The sequence below is a fragment of the Ailuropoda melanoleuca genome, chromosome 5, assembly GCF_002007445.2.
Source record: "Ailuropoda melanoleuca isolate Jingjing chromosome 5, ASM200744v2, whole genome shotgun sequence".
In the NCBI taxonomy this organism is placed as follows: domain Eukaryota; kingdom Metazoa; phylum Chordata; class Mammalia; order Carnivora; family Ursidae; genus Ailuropoda; species Ailuropoda melanoleuca.
Genome location: NC_048222.1, coordinates 64,166,575 through 64,186,684, shown reverse-complemented (window position 1 = coordinate 64,186,684; position 20,110 = coordinate 64,166,575). Strand labels below are relative to the sequence as shown.

Sequence of the window (20,110 nt, the reverse complement as noted above, 5' to 3'; positions counted from 1 at the left end):
ATCGCCCGCTCAGGGTGGGGGGCGCCCTCCCGCGCTGGGAGCTGACCGGTTATCGCTGGATGGGGGGCTGGGGCTGGGGGCCACACCGGGGCCGGGGGTAATGTAGACCGTACCCTATCGGGCTGGAAGGAATGGAGGCGCCGAAGAAGGAAGGGAACCGGTTCGAGAAGCGAGTGTGGGCCGCGGGAGGCCCGGCGGAGACAGTGCGGAGCGGCGGCCGAGTCCGAGGTGGGGCGGGGGGATCGAAGTTGTCAGACCGCCTCCAAGTGACAGCGGGACCCCGTGCTCGCGGCCCGGCCTGGTCTGGCCCTGCCCGCCTCTCCGCCTCTTCTCCGGGGCCGGGGGCCAGGTCAGGTCGGGCCCGAGGGGCCCGTTCCGCGGTGAAGCGCCGGACAAAGGCGGCGCCTGAGCGGGCGCAGGTGGTGGCGTCGGGGAGGGGAGCAGGTCCGAGCCACCCACCCCGAGGGGCGGGCGGCAGGGCCGGACTCTGCCCCAGGGATTGCGGGGGCCAGGGTGCCCGCCGGGAGAAGCTGCGGCAGTGGCTCCCTGCTCCAGCCGGCGATCACCTCCGGGTTCTGGGAAGAGTGGGGTCGACCCGGCCGGAGCAGAGGGGCAGAGGTGGGGTTATGCACACGGTGGGCCTGGCCGGTCTCGACTGGGTTAGGCAACAGTCTGGTGAGCCACTCTAGAGCCTGTAGGAATGAGGGGTTTCAGGAAGCAGTGTCTGCCCATGAGCAGAGGTTTAGTCCCACCTGGGACATCTAGTCGCCCATTGTCGACAATCTGAGGAGGGTAGAAGACCAGTTGGGTTGGAGACTAGGAGATGTCCCCCAGAATGTGCTCCAACAACCCATCCACAACTGTTTTCAGCACTTTTCTTTAGCCAACAAGATACCCACAAAGGGTAATGAGAAGCTGGAGTTTATAAATCCAGGCAGGAATTTAATGATTAAATGAAGACGTTTCCAGTCTTTTTCCTTTGTGCCACCCGAGAGACTTTCCCACCATCCTCTCCACTCCTGGTCTTCTGAAAAAAGGAGAGAAGGGCCCTAGAGGGAGCACATGTCCTGGAGGGATACCACTGCCCTTGGCTAGCTGGAGGACACTTGGGAACCAGTGGCTTAAGCTCTTGAGTGCTTCTGTCCTCACCAGTGATCATTTCTAAGCTGGATGCTGTTTTCCATTTGCAAAAACCCACTCAGAACTCTCAGGGCTTCTCATGGGACCCTATACCTCTTTGAAGAGTTGGGATCACAAAGACAGGGAGACTGAAGCTGTTCTGAATGTCCACTTTTGCTGAGATTCCGGGTTCAAGTCCCATCTCAGGTAGCTGTTGGTTAGAACCTGCTCCCAACTGAGGTTGGCTGTAATTGCATCCTGGGAAAGCTGCATGTCAGCCTTGCTTAGTATGGGCATGGAAATAATTCACGGCCACCCTCCGACCCCCTCCTCAGAAGGGTCTAGACCCTAGCCTGGGTGGAGATGAGGCTTTTGAGAAAGGGAGGTATTATCTCATGCAAGACACTAACATTTGTTCTGAGAGGATTTAATTGTATGTCTAAGGTTCGGAGAATGAAGAATTTCAAGGCCTTCTTGCCTCCTCTAGGCTACACATTATGTGATTTCTTTTTGTGGCAGTCAGAAGGGGGTGACCGGGTCTGGCCACTGGAATATAAAGGGGAATTGCCAGAACAGTGTTTTCCTCTCGGACAGACTCTTACCTGGCATGAGACTCAAGTCAGTCCAGTCCGGTGTTTAGGAGGGTTTGCTCTGGAGAGTTCACACCGGTGAAGAATTTCTCTGGTTTTTGTATCTCCCTCCTTTCCTTCCTTTCTGTCGCTTTGCTGTCCTCATGACAGGCCTGTGTTGTCCTCGCTGCCTTCTCCCTCCTGCTTCCTCTGGCCCTTCTGATCCCGTCTGTACACAGTTACTAGATCATTCTTCCTAAAGCACTCCTTCCCCCGTGTCATTCCCCTGTCCACACACTTTCAGTGGTTCTTCTTTTCCTGCAGTCTGACCCTAGACAGATCCACTATGGCTCTACCCTAGCCGTGGGGGCCCTCCCCTACCTGTGCAGGCACAGTTATCTCCCTGCTTCTTTGCTTCTGCTTTCTCCAGTTGTCCCCAAAGAAGAGCCTCTTGCCTTCCTCTTCTCCCACCTGAACTCTGCTCATCTATGTTTTGCTGTCAGTCAGACCGCTCCAGGCCAACGTTGCTTACCCCTGAGACTGCGACCCTGGATTGTATAGCATGGTTTCTTGAATGGTTTTATAAGTTGGAAGTTTCTTAAAGACAAGTACAGTATGAGTGTTAAAGCTCTGTGTGTAAGAGAGAGAGAGAGAATATTTTGGGATTTCTGTTATACTGCTCTGCATTGTTGTTTTTGTTCAATGAGTAAATGCAGTTGGCTGCTTAGTTGATTGGGAACAGGGGAAACCTTCCCTTCTTCCCAAGAAATGCTCAGTATGGAGTCCTTGGTGGTTTCCTTTTCTGTCAAAGGCACATAGATAGGGCATGTTCGGTTGGGGTGCTTTAGCGTGGGGAATAAATGAAACTTAGCTGTTGTTTCTGATACTCTGGCTGGTGGAGAGTCTGTGCTGTGGATTGCTCGCATATAGACATGAATTGGAAAAGGGCTGTAATCCTGTTTTCCTCCTACCCCACCAAGCCATTCTCTCCACCCGGCTTTGCTGCTCTTATGCAATTTTCCTTGTTGTCCATGCTAAATGAATCCATATGTTTTATCTCTTCTCAATCCTGGGTGTAAATGAGGGAGAAAACACGGTTTTGAGAACAGAAAAGAAAAAGATTCCTGGGTCTGGCCTGTGGACCGGACTTTTGGGACTGGCACTGGAAGAGTGTTTATCACTGACATCCCAGGCACGATCAGCCCCACTCTGGACCCATCCCCTCGGAAGGGAAAGCTATGATCCCAGCTCTCTTGGAACTTCCGCTTTTGTTTACCCTCAAACCTTGGACTAGGGGGGGAAATGGGAAAGAGGACTGGTAACTGGTTTGAGTCTAGACAGTGAAAAAATAAATTCTGCATCCATCCCCTTTCCCCCAAACCTCCCTTTTGTGCCCCAGTTTGATGATTAATGGGCCAGCATTTCCCTTCCAAGCGGGAAGGCCACCCCTCACAGTTGCCATGGCAATGCAGACCGCTCCCGTCAATTAAAAAAAATCCCTACTACTTCTCTCCTTGCTTCTACTGTGGCAGGACACAGGCTACCTCAGAATGGATCTCCCGGGCTCTCTCCTCAGCTGCTCAGGCTGTTTGGCTGTGCATTCTAGAACGCGGTCCTTCCTCTCTTTCTGGGGTCTGCCCGAGTCTCATTACCCTGAGCCAGTCATGCCCCTCTTGGATCCGGCAGCCCCTGGAACACGTCTGTGAGGAAGCAGAGAATGACTGTTTTTTATTCATCCGCAATGTGAGTTAAAGACCAGAATGAGCCCTCAGCTTTCTTTTCTTTTGGGGCTAAAAAAATTCCCTTCACACCTTCTCTCTGGTAGGTAGAGGGACGGTTGGGGACGGTTTTGACATCCGTAAAGGGAGTTTCGGTAAACCTGGAAGGAGTTCAGCCTCCCAACATACATACCTCACATTGAAGTTGTGTGGGGGTTTTCAGTGTATTGATTTTCATCTCTCCCACCTCTCTATCCCAGCCTTCGGGAGGACTTGTGTGTTTTCATTTTATCTGTCCTTATTCCTCTTGGCCTTGCTTCGGCAGCATCTGGCCTCAGCGCCCTGTCGCAAGGTGAGTCATGAAAAAAAAAAATCTTAAGGGAAAAAGTCTCTGGAGTTGAGAAGTAGGCTGTGTTGAACTAAGGCTGCCAGCTGAAGCTGCTGGGTTTATGGAGCATTATAGGAACAGCCCCAACATTAAAGGGCCTCCTTTTTATGAATGGGTTGCGAAGAATGTAAATAAAGCAGCATCTCTCTATGGGGAAGCATTTTACATAACCAGTACTACCTACCCTGGCCCAAGTATTTATGGGAATTTGCTAGCACAGTCTGGCAAGACTCACTTCCTTTGTGAACTTGACATTGTGCGGGAGACTTCGGAGGGACAAGGAGAGTGCTTCGTTGGATACCGAGGGCAGCCGCAGCACTCCTGTTTTGTGGGTCCATGGCCTTGACCCAATGGGCCAGCTCATGGCTAGAGTGCCTGTTAATTTTGAAAAGGCAGAAAATGCAGAGAGTATTCAAGAGCTCATGAAGATCAGAAACCCAGGCTTCTGATGCCCCGGGCCCTGAGATTTCTGCAGCTCCTCACCCTCTGGGCTGCTTGGACCTCCCCAGGTTAGGGGGCCCAGGAGATCTCGGTGGATGAAATCTTGCCTGGTTTTATGGGAGGCACTTCACTGGAATGAAATGGGCCGGTTTGAATTTCAGCTCCTTTATGTTTCCCCTGCCCACCTCCTGGTACTATCACTAATGAGCAGTAAACCGGCTAATAGGGAGGAGGAAGAGCCGCAGAGGCCTGCTCCGGGCAGATGGCCGGCCGGACAAGCCCCCTCAGCTCCACTGAGCCCCAGTGTCCCGCTTGGCTTTGCCGAGCTGAGCAGCGGCAGCAGGCCTCAGGCTTCCCCTGGCGGAATCGGTGCCCTGCCCTAGGCGATGTGCTGTAGGCGCTCAGGACGGGAGGACTGTGGGTTTGCTGAGCAGGCCTTGGGGCAGAGTCATGTCCAGGACTCTGTATCGTGTTCTGGGAAGGATTTTCCTCCAGACTCCATGTTTCCCAGTGGGAAGCACCTGCAGAGGATGGCTGGTTATTCACCTGACTCAGCGTCCTACAAAAACACCAAACGTTGTCCTTGAGAGCCTCCGTGGGCCTGAGCCACCAGGAATAAACGAATGGGTTTGTCTCTGAGCCTTTCTGAGATTTGAAATGGGAATTTTTTTCCGAGGCACCGTGACCAAGTTACCTGAACGGAAAAAATGATAAGTGACTCCTCTTAGTAACAGGATCAATGCGAGGCAGGAAGTTGGGTCTACATCTTTTTTCTCACGTCTGTTTCTTTTCCAGTGGCTTTGGTGGGGGGGCAAGGTGTTTTGACCCCCTGCCCTGGGTTAAGGAGGTAGGACCTTAAGGTATGCTTCTGCCTTTTGTGACCCCAGGAGCTCACCTGGAGTGGTGGTGGCTGTTCCTCCTTCCTTTCCATCTCTGGTCCCTGTTGACTGCTCCCCCCCCCCATGCCATTTCCTGCCTGCAGAGGAGTGGGGTGGCCCACCCTTGGGCCCTTCTCCATCTTGAGCCTCCCTGTCTAAAATGGGGTGGGGGGGGACATTCAGTTCATCACATTCTCCTCTGGCCAGGTGGTCTAGAGGTGAATTATTAGGGTTCAGAGGATCTTTGCAGAAATCATGGGAAAGGTGTTAGGGTGCTGTTTGATGCCAGGGCACCCTGACAGGTATGCCAGAAGGGAGGCTGGAATCACATTCCTGCTAGAGTCGGAGTTGGCAGGCCCTCCTCAAGAAGCGAGGGGTGTCTCCTGCCGTGTGCCTGGAGGGGTTCACACAGATTCCACAGAACGTAGAAAAGAATTATAAAGTGGATTAAATGACTATGAGACATGATCTTCAGAGAAAATTGAAAGGACTTAGATTTACTCAGCCCAAAGAGAGGTAGCCATGGGGCAGTTAATACATCTTTGAATATTAAGACGGCTGTTCGGTCGGAATGTGGTGACCAGATTTCAGTCTTTATTGCAGTTCGGGCTGGAGGGAGATTGCATCTGGCTCAGGAGATGTGGTGAGATGTGTGGAGGACGTCTGTAGCCTTCTCTTTTGGATGTCTGTAGCCTTCTCTTTTGGATGTATTGTAAAATCAAGACATCTCTTCAAAGCCCTTTACCCCTTTCTAGGATATGAAGTGGGTTTCTTTCTAAAGCGCATGGGAGAGTTGACTGGGGACTTAGAGCCGACTTTGCTGTAGAAACAGTTCGTAGAAGCGTGTGTATGTTTTCCGGCCGGCCCGCCGGGGCCGTGTCATTGGAGTACATCTTTGGTTCCTTTGTGGTGAAAAGTCCGGGAAAACGACGACGATGTTAATACCAACAATTAACACAGAAAAGTGAAATTGACTGCAGGTTGATCTCGAATGTTGGTCCCTGAGCCCGAAAGCTGTCCTGTGTTGCGGTGGGGGTGGGGGCTTTGGGACTGACGCCACCTGCCCCGCTCTGTCGTCCCCAGCACGGAGGTGTGGGGGCTTGGTCTCTCACCCCACTGTACCTGTGTTCTCCTTGTTTGGATGAGATGGTAACAACCCCCTCATAAGGCAGTTGTGAGGATAAATGAGAGTGAATGTTACACGTTTAGGGTGGTGCCGGGCACGTAGTGAGTGCTTGACAAACATTAGCCATCCTGTTCAGCTAGAAGCCTTGGCGGTGAATCAAGAATTCCCTACCCTGCACACTTAGGAGATTCGGGGACTGATAATGCTGGTTCCCTGCTGCTGAGCTCACCGCAGTATCTGTGACATTCTTTGCCTTGATACAAGTCTGCCTCTGGTACCGCCCTTGCTTGCTTAATGCTTTGGAGTAAGAAGTGGAACGAGGGGAATATGTTCCAGAGATGCAGCTGGGCAAGTTGGAGAGAGAGGGAAGAGGTGGTAGTGGAAGAGGGCGGGGCTGTGTAAATAGGAGCGATTTCCCTGAAGTAGCCCTATCGAACTGTCGATCGCCCTGAAGAGCTGCAGACTCGTGGGATTGGGGGAGAGGTGGGGGGGGGGTTCAGGGTTCCCAAGTGATGCCATCAGTCTCGAACAGAAATGTTAAATGGGGTGGAGCAGGTGGGTAGCCAGATCTCCGTTCATTCAGCAAGCTCTTACTAAGCCCTGCGGGTGAGATGTAGTGCTAAGGCAGGCAGAGCCCCCGTGTCCCGGAGCCTGCGTCCTAATGAGGGTGGCGCCAATCACTTAGTTAATTGGTGACCTGTGAGGTATTTGTGTTGGGTCCCCGCAACTCTAATAAGGTTGGCCTTGTGGTTCTGACGGTGCTGGTGGAGTGCTGCGAAGGCCTGGTCTTGGGTCTTGTTCCTTGTGCTGGCTCGTTGAGGACGTGAGCTCTCTGCTGGGGAGTCTGAGGGCAGAGCTCCCAGCTTGGCCTGGCCAGCCAGTTTCTTCCGTTCAGGACGAGAGATAGCACCTCCAGGCTTGTCAGACCAGCTCAGAAATCTCAGTTGTCCGATCCTGGAGCGTCCTGGTGGTCAGACCAGCACATATCCTTTGCCCTCCTGGGCAGGTGTCTGGAGCAGGCTGGTGAGCTGTTGTGTTGTTTGAAGAGTTGTGTATCAGTAGCATGACATTTGCTGTTGGTTTTGCAGAGGGCCTGTTGCTGACCTTTGGGGTGCCCCGTCTCTGTCCTGTTTGATTTCTGCCCCACTGTTACCTGCCCGGAGCAAACGGGTCCTGCTCCAGGAGTAGCTCTGCTCCTGGCCCAGCCTGGGCATCGTGGAGTCTGGGTGGGAGGGTCTGAGGGAGCCTTGGCCTGGAAGTCTCTTGTCCCCCAGGCTGGAGTCAGCCTACGGGGAGCTCCTACAGGTGAGTCTGGGAACGGTTGCACTTATGTCCTGCCTCAAGACTTCAACTTTGGTCCGTCACTGCTTCCTACATCCAGACATTGGGGAAGCAAAGTTCTCGGGCTGGTGTCCCCTCACTACACGCGGCAGGAGGCAGGCCCTGAGTCAGTGTCGAAGTGAAGACCTGGCTCCGATTTGCCTGCTGTGAAGGTGCCGTGGAGCCAGAGCTCCCCATTACAAGCTCCAAGCACCCGTACACTCCTTGTCACACTGTCTTGTCCTCTTTCTTCCTACCAGTCCAAGCCCCAATTTCTTCATCTCTTTTGCATTTTTCTTCAGCATTTAGCCTAAAACTTGACGTACGGGGAAAAGAGTGAGCTTGTATTGAGCCCCTGTCGTATCCAGGTCTTCTGCTAGGCACGCATTCTCATTTAACTTGATCCTCATAACAATTTCACTGTGTCAACAAGGATACCAAGGCTCAGAGAAGTTCAGGCTGTTAACCAACCCCACTTAGGATTAGTGGCAGCACGAAGTGGCTTCCAGCCCCTGCAGGTCCCACATCTGCCATGTTGAGCCACGGTGAGAGGTGAGCCAGTGTTGGCTGAATGAGTGAGGTTGCAGGAGATGCTGTGTGCCTGGGAACGAGCAGCAGGTGCTCTGGCTTAGCTGGACTGGCACCTGCGGGGGCGGGTCTACCTCGTGTGCACAGGGGCCGTGCACCGGGAGGCCGCTAGGGAAGGCACAGCCCCTCAAGTCGGTACATGTGCCTTTAAGGAAACCCTCTAAAGACTAGTTCTGCATTGCGATTATCTTCTAATTTGTCAGGTTAGAGTTTCTTAAAGCACAGCACTGCGGTGTGACTAAAATGCAATGCTCTCTGCCCAGTACCCTCATTCAGTGGTCCACGTGTGTATGTTGACTTCTAGATCCTAGGGGTACATTGTGTCTCTCGCTGTCAGTGAGCCCCTACCTAGAGGAAGGGCCTTGCCCCACAACCAGGGCACTGGCAACTTCCAGTGAGGAGATTCCTTCAGCTTTACTGTTAACTATATTCCTGTACTTAATTGCAATTCTCATGTAAAATTGGTGAGTCCCTTTATAGTTTGACTCAAAACTCCCCTTGCTCCCCACTGAGATGTCTGTCCCTTTACAGCTCCAAGAGGCAGGCTATCTGGCTTTACATCTGAAGCCAGAAGTAAGTGGGGCTTCTGGAAACTTGGGTGCAGCTCTGGGCCTCTGTGTGTGGGCCCTCCTGCTGGGACGGTCCGAGCAGACAGGAGCAGCTAAGATGGGAACGGATGCCGGGCTGGGTTGGCCTAGGTAGCAGACCCAGTGTGGGAGGTGTGTTTGTGAACCTTCGCTGCCAGGCTGCTCCCACCTCTCTGGGCTCCTGGGAGCCTCTAGTGTGAAGTGTGAGGAGCAGGTGGTCCAACAGGCCATAGATAGGCTTGGAGCCTCCAGGGGCGGACCCAGCTCCTCATATGGCCGGCAGACCCAAAGGCGATCTATAAAACAAGCTGTTTCCAGACGGCTCAGGCCAGTTCCCTTTGGTGGGGTGGGTGCTTCCTGCCCAAGTGTTGTAGGATCCCAGCCTGACTGAAGAGTGAATTGAGTGCCCACAGCCGGTGAGGCTGAACAGGCACCGGGGAGGCAGGGCCAGCGGCCGAAGCCACTGCTTTCTCTTTGGGGGCCACACCCCGGGGGGCTTGGGCACTTCCGCTTTCTGTGGGTGCGCGTGCTGAAGCAGCAGTCCGATGGCAGGAGCTGGCGAATGCACGCCTCCTGACCCCATCCCCTGGGCCTTTCACCGTCCAGTTGAGTATTGCCCAGAGGCATGGAGCTGTTGTTCAGGGTTTGTTGGGGTACAGTTTCTGCCCCTGTCCTCTCACTGTGTTGTAAACAGAGCCCCCCATGAGTCCCTGCACGGTGTCTCCGTCTTTCCCTGGGGTTGATGCTTGGGTGTCTTTGCTAGAATAGAAGCAGAGCAGACTTCAGGTGCAGGCTGGGTTTGCAGATTTCTCACAGCCCCCGCAGCTCCGGGCCCCTGATGCGGTGAACCCCCCAAGCCAAGGGCAGACTGCCCTCCTCTCTCTGGGTCCAGAAGGCAGGGTGGGGGCACATGCCGGCCTGCCCTCACAGGTTCCTTCTGATGTGTCCGTTTGAGATGAGGCGTCTGTCGCTCGGGGAAGTTAAGTTGTTCACCAGGAGCAGAGTCGGCATGCACATGTGGGTCTGCTTCCCTCGAAGGTTTGCTTCTTTCCAGTTTACCAGCGAGGGCGGATTCAAGAGATAACAGCCGTGACTGATCCTGGCTTTACCGTAAGAGTTTCCGCGGCTTCACCTGTTCCTCCATGAGTAGCACCGACTACGTTTAAATGAACAGGAGGCTGCCTTTGTGCTGTTGCTGCATTTCTTCCCGGATAGGAGACTTAATAAACTCAGTGCTCGTGGAAACCTCTTATTCCTTTGGGGGCAGTTATGCCAAGAGAGCGTGCAAAGGAAGGCACTGCTTAACTCAGTACCAGTTGTGTGACTTGGGGTATCATTGAGGGCGGTGGCTTGGGTCCAGGCCCTTCCTGACCCTCACCCAGGTGACCACCTGGTCTGCCTTTGCCTAAGACGCCCCTGAATACTTTCCTCCTATGAAAAATAAACCAAAAAGCCTGAAAAGCAGAATTTAATGTGCAACAGGTAAGAGAGGTTTCAGGAAGGGTAGTGGAACAGGGTCCTGGGTCCTGAACCCCTAAGAATGGAGGCGGGTGTACAGTCCAGAGCTGAGTAAATAAGGGTGGGGGGAGAGTTGTGGCCAACCACTTCCTGCCCCAGAGCAGCCCCTGCTTGCAGGAGTGATCTGGACTTGGCCCATTGGTGTTCCCTTCAGTGGTGCCCACAGCCCACAGTCCCCAGGCCTCTGACCCTCCCTTGCACACAGCCCCTGGGTGTGCTCTGCCTGCGCGCGAGTGGGCGTGGTGCATGATCCCGCTGCAGCTTGAGGGCGAGAGCCAAGTCCTCCCTCCCTTTCTGCTCCTGTGGCAGGACTCCTAGCCCTGAACAGACGTGGGATGTGGGATATTGACCCTTCAGCTGGGCCTGCTGGGCCTGCTCTCTCCCTCAATTTTGTGACCACAGTCCCTGGGCCTGTGATGGCCTGTTTGCTGTCTTTAGAGTAAGTGCGCTTGTGATTTCGGATTCCCCCTGTGGTTTGCTGGGTCTTCGGCACGGAAGGCACTGGCCAGCCACTGTCCTTCATGGCAGCTGGCTCTTTGCTCATCAGAGCTGGGGACAGTCAGACTGGTTTTCTTCAGTGGGAGCTAGCTTGACACAGTCGAGGTGAGCAGTAATATGCCCTGGGGAGTCCCTCCTAGGAACCTTCTGGGGAGGGAACCCGGACTACCTATGCCTGGGAGGACAGGGCTTCCCGGAGAGAAGGGTGGTGCTGAAAGAGCCCATGCATCCTTGGCTCTTGGCAGTGGTAGGAAGTTCCTGGTTGGGCTAGTGTGTGGGGACAGGACAGCAGGACGATTGACAGAGCTGGAAGGGGAACCACGCCTCCCACTTTCCCAGGATTTTCTTCCCCCGTTGAGCTGGGCCACTGCTGCAGGTTAGAGGGGCCCGCCAGTCTGGGAGCCCCCTCCACCCCGCCCCACCCCAGGGAAAAGCTTCTGCTGAAGTTCTCACCGGTGCTGCTTCAAAGCATGACTCACGCTCGCTCTCCTCAGATTGGAGCGCAGCGAGGCAGGCAGCAGAGACCCCAGCCTCTCCTCAGGATGGTGAGTGACACTGCCGCCTTAGGCACCACATGAAAGCTAGGCGTTTTTTTGCTGGTGACAAGGGATTCGGTGGATTCAGGGGGAGCTGGCTGGAGGCTCTTAGGCTTGATTTGGAAATGTGACGTGCACCCTGTGATTTAGAGGCTTCCTGGGATCTGGGGACAGTGGGTGTCCCTGAGGGACTGGAGAGCTGAATGGGGGGTGAAAGAGTAAGACCCTATAGGGAACACATCCCCAAGTTCTGGGGACAGATTCCCCTCCCAATCTCTCCCTTCTGGGCCCTTTCTCATGTTGAGAGGGGGAGGCTGAGGGGGTGGGGCCGGTATCCCAGAGTCCACCCTTGCGGCTGGTCCAGCAGTAAACCGGGGGGGGNAAGCTCTTTCACTTGCCAGGCTTGCAAGCACCTCCCTGAGCTCGCTTTCTTTCCCATCTGGCCCCTCCTTGCTCTGTACTTGGTGTCCATGTCCTTAAAGGCCACAAGCCCAGGTGACCTCAGCCTTGGCCTCCAGCCATTCCCAGGCCTGACTCCTCTGGTAACTTGGGGCCTGTTGAGGGGCTTGGGCTCCTGTTCAGCTGTGCGGTCTGTTGGCGAATCCTCTATCTCCGGGCCCTGTGGGGGTGGGGAGGGGCTGGGCCTAGGCTTTCCTAGGAAATACAGATGTGCTTCTTGTGGGGGCTCCTCCTCCAGCACAGGGGTACCCCGCGTTTGAGGAAAGGGCCTGGGTGCTTTTCAGAGGGAAAGGAGGCATTGCTGATAAGCCTGCTGAGCAAACAGGGATGGGGGGCCACCCTGAATGGAAGGGGGGCAGTATTAGGGGTCCTAGCAGACACTTGGGATTTTTTAGGAGCTCTCCTCTGTCTGTGCTTCAGGGAGGAAGGGGTTTGCCTCCTGTGCCTCTGTCTTGCCCAGGCTTGGTCTCTGGGCAGCGGCAGGGCCCCGCACGTGGCCAGAGCAGTGCCTGGCACAGTGCCTCCCTTCTCCAGTTTTCCGAGTCCTTTCTGAGCCTGACACCCACGATGCTCTGAGCCTGGTTTTCCGAGCACTCTTTCTCAACTAGTACAGTGTGTGGAGGGAGAGAAGGTACCCAGTGACCCCAACCACTGGCCCAAGGCCACAGGAGCTAGCTGGGAAGGGCTCAGGAATCCCTGGGTGCCTTCAGGCTTGGGGCTTTCAGGGTTAAATCCTGGCCCAGCAGGGACTGCTCCCAGCCTCTGGGGCGGGTGGGGGGGGGAGTATGAATAACAATAGCAGTGGGGAAATCTAGCTGGAAAGCCTGGGCCTGGCGGGTGTGGGGAGAGGGTTGCAGGGTGCCTGGGAGGGCAGAGCCTTGTCTGGCACCTTATTTGGCAGCACCTTGCTTTGGGCTGGGGCATAGGTAGGGAGTGAACAGCTCAGTCGTCTCTGACCACTGACACTGACGCCTCCACCCCCCACCCCTGCCAGTTCTTCATTGCCTTGGCCATGCCACCTTCCAGGATTCAGCTCAGCTCTGGCCTCTCATTCAGGACGGGGCCCAGGCTGCCCCAGGTATGTTGGGGGCAGGGGGACTATTTGCTGAGCAAAGTTAGGGGATGCTGCCTGGTCATGGGCATTTTCTGTCCAGGGTTTTGGGCTTCCTGCCACGCCCCCCTCCCCAAGTCCTCTTCTCTGCCTGGCATCTTGCCTACCAGGAGGGAGACCTGAGAAATAGGGCAGGACTAGCAAGGCAGCCCGGGTTTGGTTTGTCGGTTTGTCTCCAGTCAGTTCTTCTCTTTGATACTTTATTTCCTTAACTCTTAGAGGCTGGTGGGGAGTCTCGCGTGTGTTCCATGGGGTTCCTACCCAGAAATGCTGGCCCACGCCTTACAGACATCCCCTTCTCTAGGCACGGCACTGTTTGGGCTGCCCTTCCCCAGGATCTGAACCAAGATGGACCCGGCTCCTTGGGCTGGCTGAGACCTCCCCTGACCTTGGCCTCCTCAAAGCCAGGCCTTTCCCTTCAGGGGGCTTTCCCAGCAAGACCCAGGTTATGGCTGTCCTGCTGTACGTGCCAGGCAGGGTGTCCCCACAGGCTGGACTTTGCTTTCCTCCACAGCCAAGCAGGCGGGTTCCTCACCTTAGCTCCTGGCTGTCCCTGTCCTTATCTTCCTGTGGCCAATCTCAGAAGCCCCAAGATGGGGGAAGGGTTGGTAATATTGTTGAAGGAAGAGATGGGCTCCCACCACCGCAGGCCCGTCCTGGCTTGGTGTCTTCAGACCCTCTCCCTGACCTGCAGTAAGCATCTAGCCGGAGAAAAACAGGTAGAGAGAACTGACAACTCTGCCCCCAGCGCCTTCTGTCTTCTGACCCCGGGGTCTGCATCCTTCCATAGGCTCTTGAAGGGCTTAGTTCAAAGAAGGACCCTAGGCTAAAAGAAGAGTGGGGCGGCCAGTCCTTGCACAGCTGTTGGTAGCTTGACCCCACAGGACCTTTGCACTCTGGAAGAGGGGTCTTGGGAAAATCCAGGCTGTAGCTGGGGTGAGGGTCGGCCAGAGTTACTGAAGGGGGGGTAGACACCGGAAGGGCTGCAGCAGAGGAGAAAGCGGCTGGGCAGTTCAGGGTGGGCTTCTCTCATGGCCTGCCTCTGCCCTGCAGATTGGAAGTACTCCATGACACACACACGGAGGAAGTCCCTTCCCATGCTGAGTTCGGGCCCCGCTGGCCGCCGGGAGCCCCTGCAGATGGAAGGCAGCAATACGGAGCAGGGGGCAGAGAGTGTGGAAGCTGGCATGCCCGAGAGCCCAGGGCATCTCACAGGGCGCCGCAAGAACTACCCACTACGTAAGCGCCCGTTGGTCCCCGAGAAGCCCAAGGCCTGCAAAGTGCTGCTGACCCGCCTGGAGAACGTGGCCGGTCCACGGAGTGCAGATGAGGCTGATGAGCTGCCTCCCGACCTGCCCAAGCCCCCGAGCCCAGCCCCATCCGGTGAGGACACTGGCCTCACCCAGCCCCGTAAGAGGCGCCTGGCCTCCCTCAACGCGGAGGCCCTCAATAACCTGCTGCTGGAGCGGGAGGATGCCAGCAGCCTGGTGGGCACCCGTCGCAGCCGAGGGGGCGACCCTCACCGCACCCGGGACCGTGACCGGGCCACGGGGGGCTGGGCCTCCTCCAAGAAGCGGCCCCGGCTCGGGGACCTTGGAGGAGGAAGTCGGGACCTGTCCCCAGAGCCAGCACCTGATGAGGGTGCCCGTCGAGATGGCGATGCAGCGCCCAAGAGACTGGCCAGCCTGAATGCAGCTGCCTTCCTAAAGCTGAGCCAGGAGCGGGAGCTACCCTTGAGGCCACCTCGTGCCCACCCAGAAGCAGAGGGGCGCTCCACGGAGCCACCAGCGCTGAGGGCTCTGAGGCCAAAGTGGGCTAATAAGGTCAATGGCAAGAACTATCCCAAGGCCCGGCAGGGCCCTGGCTCTGGGGAGGCTCTAGGCCCACTCGGCTGGCAGAGGCACCCCGAGGAGCCGTGGCCATCTGCCACCCCTCGTGGGCCAGCCAGCCAGCCACCTTACCAGCCCCTGAGCAAGGCTCTGGAGAGCCCCTTGGGGCTCCGCCCCCACCTGCCCCTGCTGATGGGTGGGCAGGCAGCCTTGAAGCCGGAGCCTGGGCGCCCAGGCGAGGAGTCCCCCGCCCCGAAGCAGGAACTGCACCAGCCTTCTTTCCCTGCACCCCAGCTGTCCCCCCTGCCGATGCCTGGCAACCCTGCCCACTACAGTGGCCTGTGCGGTCGGCCTGAGCTCACCGCACTCGGCGGCTTCTACGTGTACTGTGGCCAAGACGGGCTGCAGTGTGGAGGCTACTCCCCCTGCCCCATGCTTCCCGAGAGCAAGTTGTCCCCAGTGGCTGCACCTAACGAGGGGCTCCTCTTGGCGCCGAGCTCAGTGCCCGCGGGCACCCCTTTCCAGCACCCTCCCTGGGGCTCTCATTACTGCTCTGGCGAGGACACTGGAGTGAACGGCTACAGCATCTGTGAAATGTTGCCCCCATCTCTTACCCACATCGGCACTACCTGTGGCGGCTGCCCCTACAAAATGCCTTTTGCAGCAGGTAAGCCTTCCTCGGTGTGGGATGGCCCAGGGAGTCAGACGTGGAGTCCCAGGAGGGTGGGCCATGGATTGGGGTGGGGCTCCTGGAGGGTCTAGCTGCTACATGGGAGGTAGGGGGCTTTGGGAAGGGAGGACTCCCCTAGTTTCACACCCCAAACCGTGGAGTGTTCCCAGAAAAGGGGCCCATGTCTAGCTCTTAGCTCTGCTCTGTCCCCGCTGTCTATGGAGATTTCTTGACACGGCAGTTCCGTAGCGTTGTGGCAGTGGAGGGGGCAGGGAGAGCCACCCCTCCCTCCCCATCGGGACACCCGTTCGTCAGCTCTTAAGTAGCAAGTTAGATGTTGAAAATAGGGCTTTTGGGGCGCCTGGGTGGCACAGCAGTTAAGCGTCTGCCTTCGGCTCAGAACGTGATCCCGGCATTATGGGATCGAGCCCCACATCAGGCTCTTCGGCTATGAGCCTGCTTCTTCCTCTCCCACTCCCCCTGCTTGTGTTCCCTCTCTACCTGGCTGCCTCTATCTCTGTCAAATAAATAAATAAAATCTTTTAAAAAAAAAAGAAAAGAAAAGAAAATAGGGCTTTTGCCAGGTGGCTCCTGTGTCCCTCCGCCTCCCTCGAGGAGAGCTAGAACTCTACCTTGCAGGAGCCCATTCCACCTGCGTGCTGGCCTAGTTTAGCGTTCATGGGAGCGATGGTGGGTACCAGGCCCCGTGCCAGCTGCAAGAGGACTCCTTCGCCCTGGCCATACGGGCCTTGAAGGAGAGGTGGTACCCAGACGTAGCCTCACTTTGCTAGGGGCTAACAGGGTGGGCTGAGCCCGCTGCACAGGCAGGATGCTAACAGGTCCCATGGCTTTGGTGTCTGCCTTCCTAGCAAGGCCCAGCCACCTGAGAGGCTTGCACTGCAGCTGGTGAGACACCCCCATGGTGCTCTCTTCCCCCAAACTGGCAAGAGTGTCCTCACATGCCTCTACTGCCTCCGTCCCTGGCTCCAGGGTGGAAACGAGGTGACCAGAGCCATCCTGTCTGGCAAGTCTGTCCTGCTGCTGATGAAGTGAGAGGCCAGGCCTTACCAGGGCTCTCCCTGCCACCACCCCACACCCCTTCTTGTAGGGGTCTATAAAACAACTTTATAGACCAGCTGACTCTGGCCAGACTGGTTGTTTCAGGTTTTGGCGTGAGTTGGAGCTCTAAGAAATGAGATCAGGCTGGTCCTTGGGCTTTCCCTTCTTTTTTGTACCACTCTCCCAAATCTAGACACCTGATCCGTGGCACCCAAGACCCTGCCCCCTTGCCCTGGAACCCCAGTAAGCACCATGTGCCAGGTATTGTGCAGAGCGCCTCACAGACGGGAGGCCACCTGGCATGTAATTGAGTACAGATTCTAGAGCCAGACTGCCTGGAGTGAAATGTTCTCCCCAACTTCCTTAGACACGTGACCGTGGGACAAGCCAGTAACTGCTTTGTGTCTCAGTTTCCTTAATTATAGAATGGTGGTAATGGCACTTACCTCACAGGGTTGGTGTGAGGATGAAATGAGCTAAAATATTGATACGAGAAACACCCAGGACCCCCTCTATGATATTGGCCGCCCCTCCTTATATTGCAGGGCACTAAGAGGTAGCATGACTTGCCTGCAGTGACACAGCCAGTGAGTGGCAGGTCTGGGATTCGTATCCTGTGCTGACTCTGGCTTCCCTGCTCCTAAGCACTGTGGGAGCCCTCGAGAAGGTTAAGTTAGAGCTAGAGACACTGTTCCCACTACCCCCCCCCATTCTTTTGGGCTAGCAGGGGGAAATGGAGATGGCTGTGGACCAGTCTCCAGGGGCAAGGAACACCCTTGGCCAGCCATTCTGATGGTCCACCTTAAAGGCCCCTGCCTCCACTTGCCACCTCAGCGACCTCTGGCTTCACACTCAGCATTGAGACAGCAGCAGGCTCTGGGACGCCTGGGTGGCTCATTGGTTAAGCAGCTGCCATCGGCTCAGGTCATGATCCTGGAGTCTGGGACTAGGGCTCCTGCTCAGCAGGGAGTCTGCTTCTTCCTCCGACCCTCCCCCCCCCCGCCCCCTCCACCTCATGCGCTCTCTTTCTCCCTCTCATTCTCTCTCTCTCGAATAAATAAATACAATTTTAAAAAACAAATAAATAAAAGATAAGAGCAGACTCTGAAAGCAGGGGCACCAGCGGGGTTACTGCTCGTCCTCACCTGCCCTAACCCCCTCTCTCCTTTTGCCCAGAAGGCTGCAGGTCCCTAGGCCAGCTGGAATTTCCTCTCCCGGAAGCCGGCCACCCTGCCTCCCCTGCCCACCCCCTCCTGGGATGCCCTGTGCCCAGCGTGCCACCTGCAGCAGAGCCTGTCCCCCATCTTCAGACACCCACCTCGGAGCCCCAGACAGTAGCCCGCGCATGCCCTCAGAGCGCCAAGCCTCCTAGCGGCTCCAAGTCAGGTCTGCGCACGGGCTCCAGCTGCAGGCACACGGCGAGAAGCAAGGCCTCCTGCAGGCCCAGCCACCCCAAGCAACCACGGGTCCAGCGCCCACGCCCACGCCGCCGTCGCCGCCGCCGCACTAATGGCTGGGTGCCCGTTGGGGCTGCATGTGAGAAGGCTGTCTATGTCTTGGTGAGTGCCAGCTGTTAGCTCATGGGGAGAAGGGAGGGTGGCAGTCGGGACATAGGACCTGCTATGAGGGGATCCCAGGACCCTTGGCTCTAGCCTCTCCGGGAGGTGACAAGGGGCTCCAGTGCACTTACACTTGGGAACTGATCGTGCGGTCCAGCCTGCTCCCCCAGCCCCTGCTGATGCTGTATCACGGGCCTTGGGGAGGGGAAGGGGTGCACAGTGAGTCACGACGGGTGGCCGCCATCTCTGTCGCTGACTCTCAGGGAAGCCATTTGAAGTGTCTTCGCCTCTCATCCTTGATCGTGCTGTCTCTCCTATCCTGGATTATAAAATGGAGGACTTTCCCGGAGGCTTTCTGGACAAGTGCATGTATAGGGAAAATTGGGATAGGCAGAGAAAATGAGGGATCCAGGAACACCTGGGTTGATGAGAAGAGTATTGCCTAAACTTTATCGATCTAAGGTGCTTGCATTCTCATCGCTGTCCTGTGAGGTGTGTATCTCATGTTCCTGTCCTCATTTCACAGATGAGGACACTGAGGGATGGCGGGGGATCAAGTGATTTGCCCAGGGCCACGCCACTTCACAGTGGTGGTTTAAGGGTCAGAACCAAACTGCCCCAGTAGGAAGTTTGAGGACCGTCTCGATGCTGGGGCTTGGAGCAAGAGAGCTGGCTGTTGGGGAGTGGTGGTCCCAGCGCAGCCCCAGAAGCTTTGGGCCACTTTCCCACCCCTGTTCCTATTTTTCATCCTTTCTCCATCCATGGGGAGCTCCCACCCCTATCCTGCCCCTGAAAGCCGGGCTTAGGGAGAAGAGACCACTACCCAAACTGCTTTTGTAGTTTCCCATCCTCAGTGGTGTGACCGCCCTGAGGAAAGCACACAGGGAATGTTTTCCACTCACTCCGTCCTTCCTCCCCTCCTCATGAACCCGTTCGTGTCATTGGTTTGTTGCTTAGGATGAACCAGAACCAGCCATCCGAAAGAGCTACCAGGCAGTGGAGCGGCACGGAGAGACGATCCGAGTCCGCGACACTGTCCTCCTCAAGTCAGGCCCACGAAAGACGTCCACACCTTATGTGGCCAAGATCTCCGCCCTCTGGGAGAACCCTGAATCAGGTACCCCCTGCCTGGCGTCTGACCTGGCACTAGTCTCCTCATGTTCTTGGCACGGAGTCTGCCTTCCGCTCAGCCGGCATCTGTCTGCTGCTGAGGGCCGCAGATGGCCTTGTGCTTTGGGTCAGGTCAGCTCTTTAACCTTTCTGGCCTCCAGGACCTGGGCACCTGTCCCCCACCTCCCCTGTCAGTGCCTTTTCCCCCTTCTTCCTTCATCCCTGACAGCGTTCCAGGCCCCTGCATTGCCAGGCGTGGCCTGAGGCAGGGGATGTGGGCGGCCGGAGGCTGCAGGATTGGCCGGGGCATGGAAGTGGGATGGTGGTCTCGGGCAGGTAGCCGGCCTCGCTGCCTGCGTCCGCTGCTCCGGGGTTGCCCCCAGCCGTGACTGCTGCTCCTGTCCCCCTAGGAGAGCTGATGATGAGCCTCTTGTGGTATTACAGACCGGAGCACTTGCAGGGGGGCCGCAGTCCCAGCATGCACGAGGTGAGGTGCCTGTCACGCGTGTCGGGGAGGCAGGGCTGGGAGGGGGAAATCGTGGCACCAAGAACACCGTATGGGGAGGGAGCCGTGGGCAGTGAAGTCATTGTCACCTCGGACGCCACAAACAGGCCTGGGTTTTAGCCCGTTTTCCCAGCACTGTCCCAATTCACATTTCAAAGGGAATGGTAACCTTTCTCTTGAAAGGGGGAGCAGGAAGGGAGACCCCCAAAGGCATGTGGGAATGAGAGCAAGTGGCCGTGCTCTTGTGGCCCCAGGAAAGGGGAGCTGCACCCCTAGCCCCCTTTGCTGCTGTCTGTGGAGCTAGAGGGAGGAGAGAAAAGGCTTGGGACACCCTGGGCACTCTGCCAAGCAGTGTGCTAGGAGAGGTAGTGCCGTCGGGTGTGGTTGCTCAGCCCCTCGCCCGGGCTCCTTTGTACTTTGTTGCCCTTACTGGGCTTTTCGTTTCATGGGGAGATGGGCAGCACTTCCCCTCTCCTCCTCTGAGGTGGGGGTGGGGGTCAGGAGGCTGATGATGGCGGGGGG

General features: G+C 56.5%; 1 protein-coding gene across 6 annotated transcripts in view; it reads left to right on the top strand.

Moving 5' to 3' along the window:
* Positions 1-20,110, top strand: part of BAHD1 (bromo adjacent homology domain containing 1) — a 26,742-nt gene that overhangs the window by 1,791 nt on the left and 4,841 nt on the right. For 2 of the 6 annotated variants that reach the window (XM_034661153.1, XM_034661151.1), the window contains exons 2-5: positions 13,910-15,352; positions 17,591-17,973; positions 18,931-19,090; positions 19,494-19,570. In XM_034661153.1, coding sequence (XP_034517044.1) covers positions 13,924-15,352; positions 17,591-17,973; positions 18,931-19,090; positions 19,494-19,570 — 2,049 coding nt within the window. In that variant the 5' untranslated portion in view covers positions 13,910-13,923. Of the gene's footprint in view, positions 1-6,749; positions 11,296-12,739; positions 12,824-13,603; positions 15,353-17,590; positions 17,974-18,930; positions 19,091-19,493; positions 19,571-20,110 lie in introns of those variants that run through there. The other 4 variants (XM_019802259.2, XM_019802261.2, XM_034661152.1 and 1 more) reach the window with 4 other exon arrangements.